Source organism: Atta colombica, unplaced genomic scaffold (assembly GCF_001594045.1).
Source record: "Atta colombica isolate Treedump-2 unplaced genomic scaffold, Acol1.0 scaffold160, whole genome shotgun sequence".
NCBI classification, from domain to species: Eukaryota; Metazoa; Arthropoda; class Insecta; order Hymenoptera; family Formicidae; genus Atta; species Atta colombica.
In genome coordinates, this window is record NW_017259251.1 from 318261 (window position 1) to 318597 (window position 337).

Genomic DNA, 337 nt, shown 5'->3' on the forward strand with positions numbered 1-337 from the left:
CACACACACACACACACACACACACACACACACACACACACACACACACACACACATCTTCCAGAAAGCAAGCAGTTGCAATGCACATATTTACTTTGTTGTAAGAGTATTTCTTGATCGCAGATGTCGATTCAAGACATTTATTTTGATATAATAATGCGAATATTTATTATAATTATTAATGCATATTTACCTTTGTGGAGTCTCAAAAATTTCCCACTTCTTCAACACGAAGCAGACGCCCATCATAGGCTCCTCGCATAAGGGACCAGCCAGAGTAGCAAGTTGGAATCCATTGACTATACTATTATCGTATCTGAAAAATTTATATAGCAAA

General features: G+C 37.1%; 1 protein-coding gene across 1 annotated transcript in view; it reads right to left on the minus strand.

Moving 5' to 3' along the window:
• The window catches only part of LOC108685837 (elongation factor-like GTPase 1), a 42587-nt gene that overhangs the window by 39387 nt on the left and 2863 nt on the right, over positions 1–337 (minus strand). Inside the window, exon 2 of the mRNA XM_018190820.1 lies at positions 194–316. Within this exon, the coding sequence (XP_018046309.1) occupies positions 194–316 (123 nt within the window). The remainder of the gene's footprint in view (positions 1–193; positions 317–337) is intronic.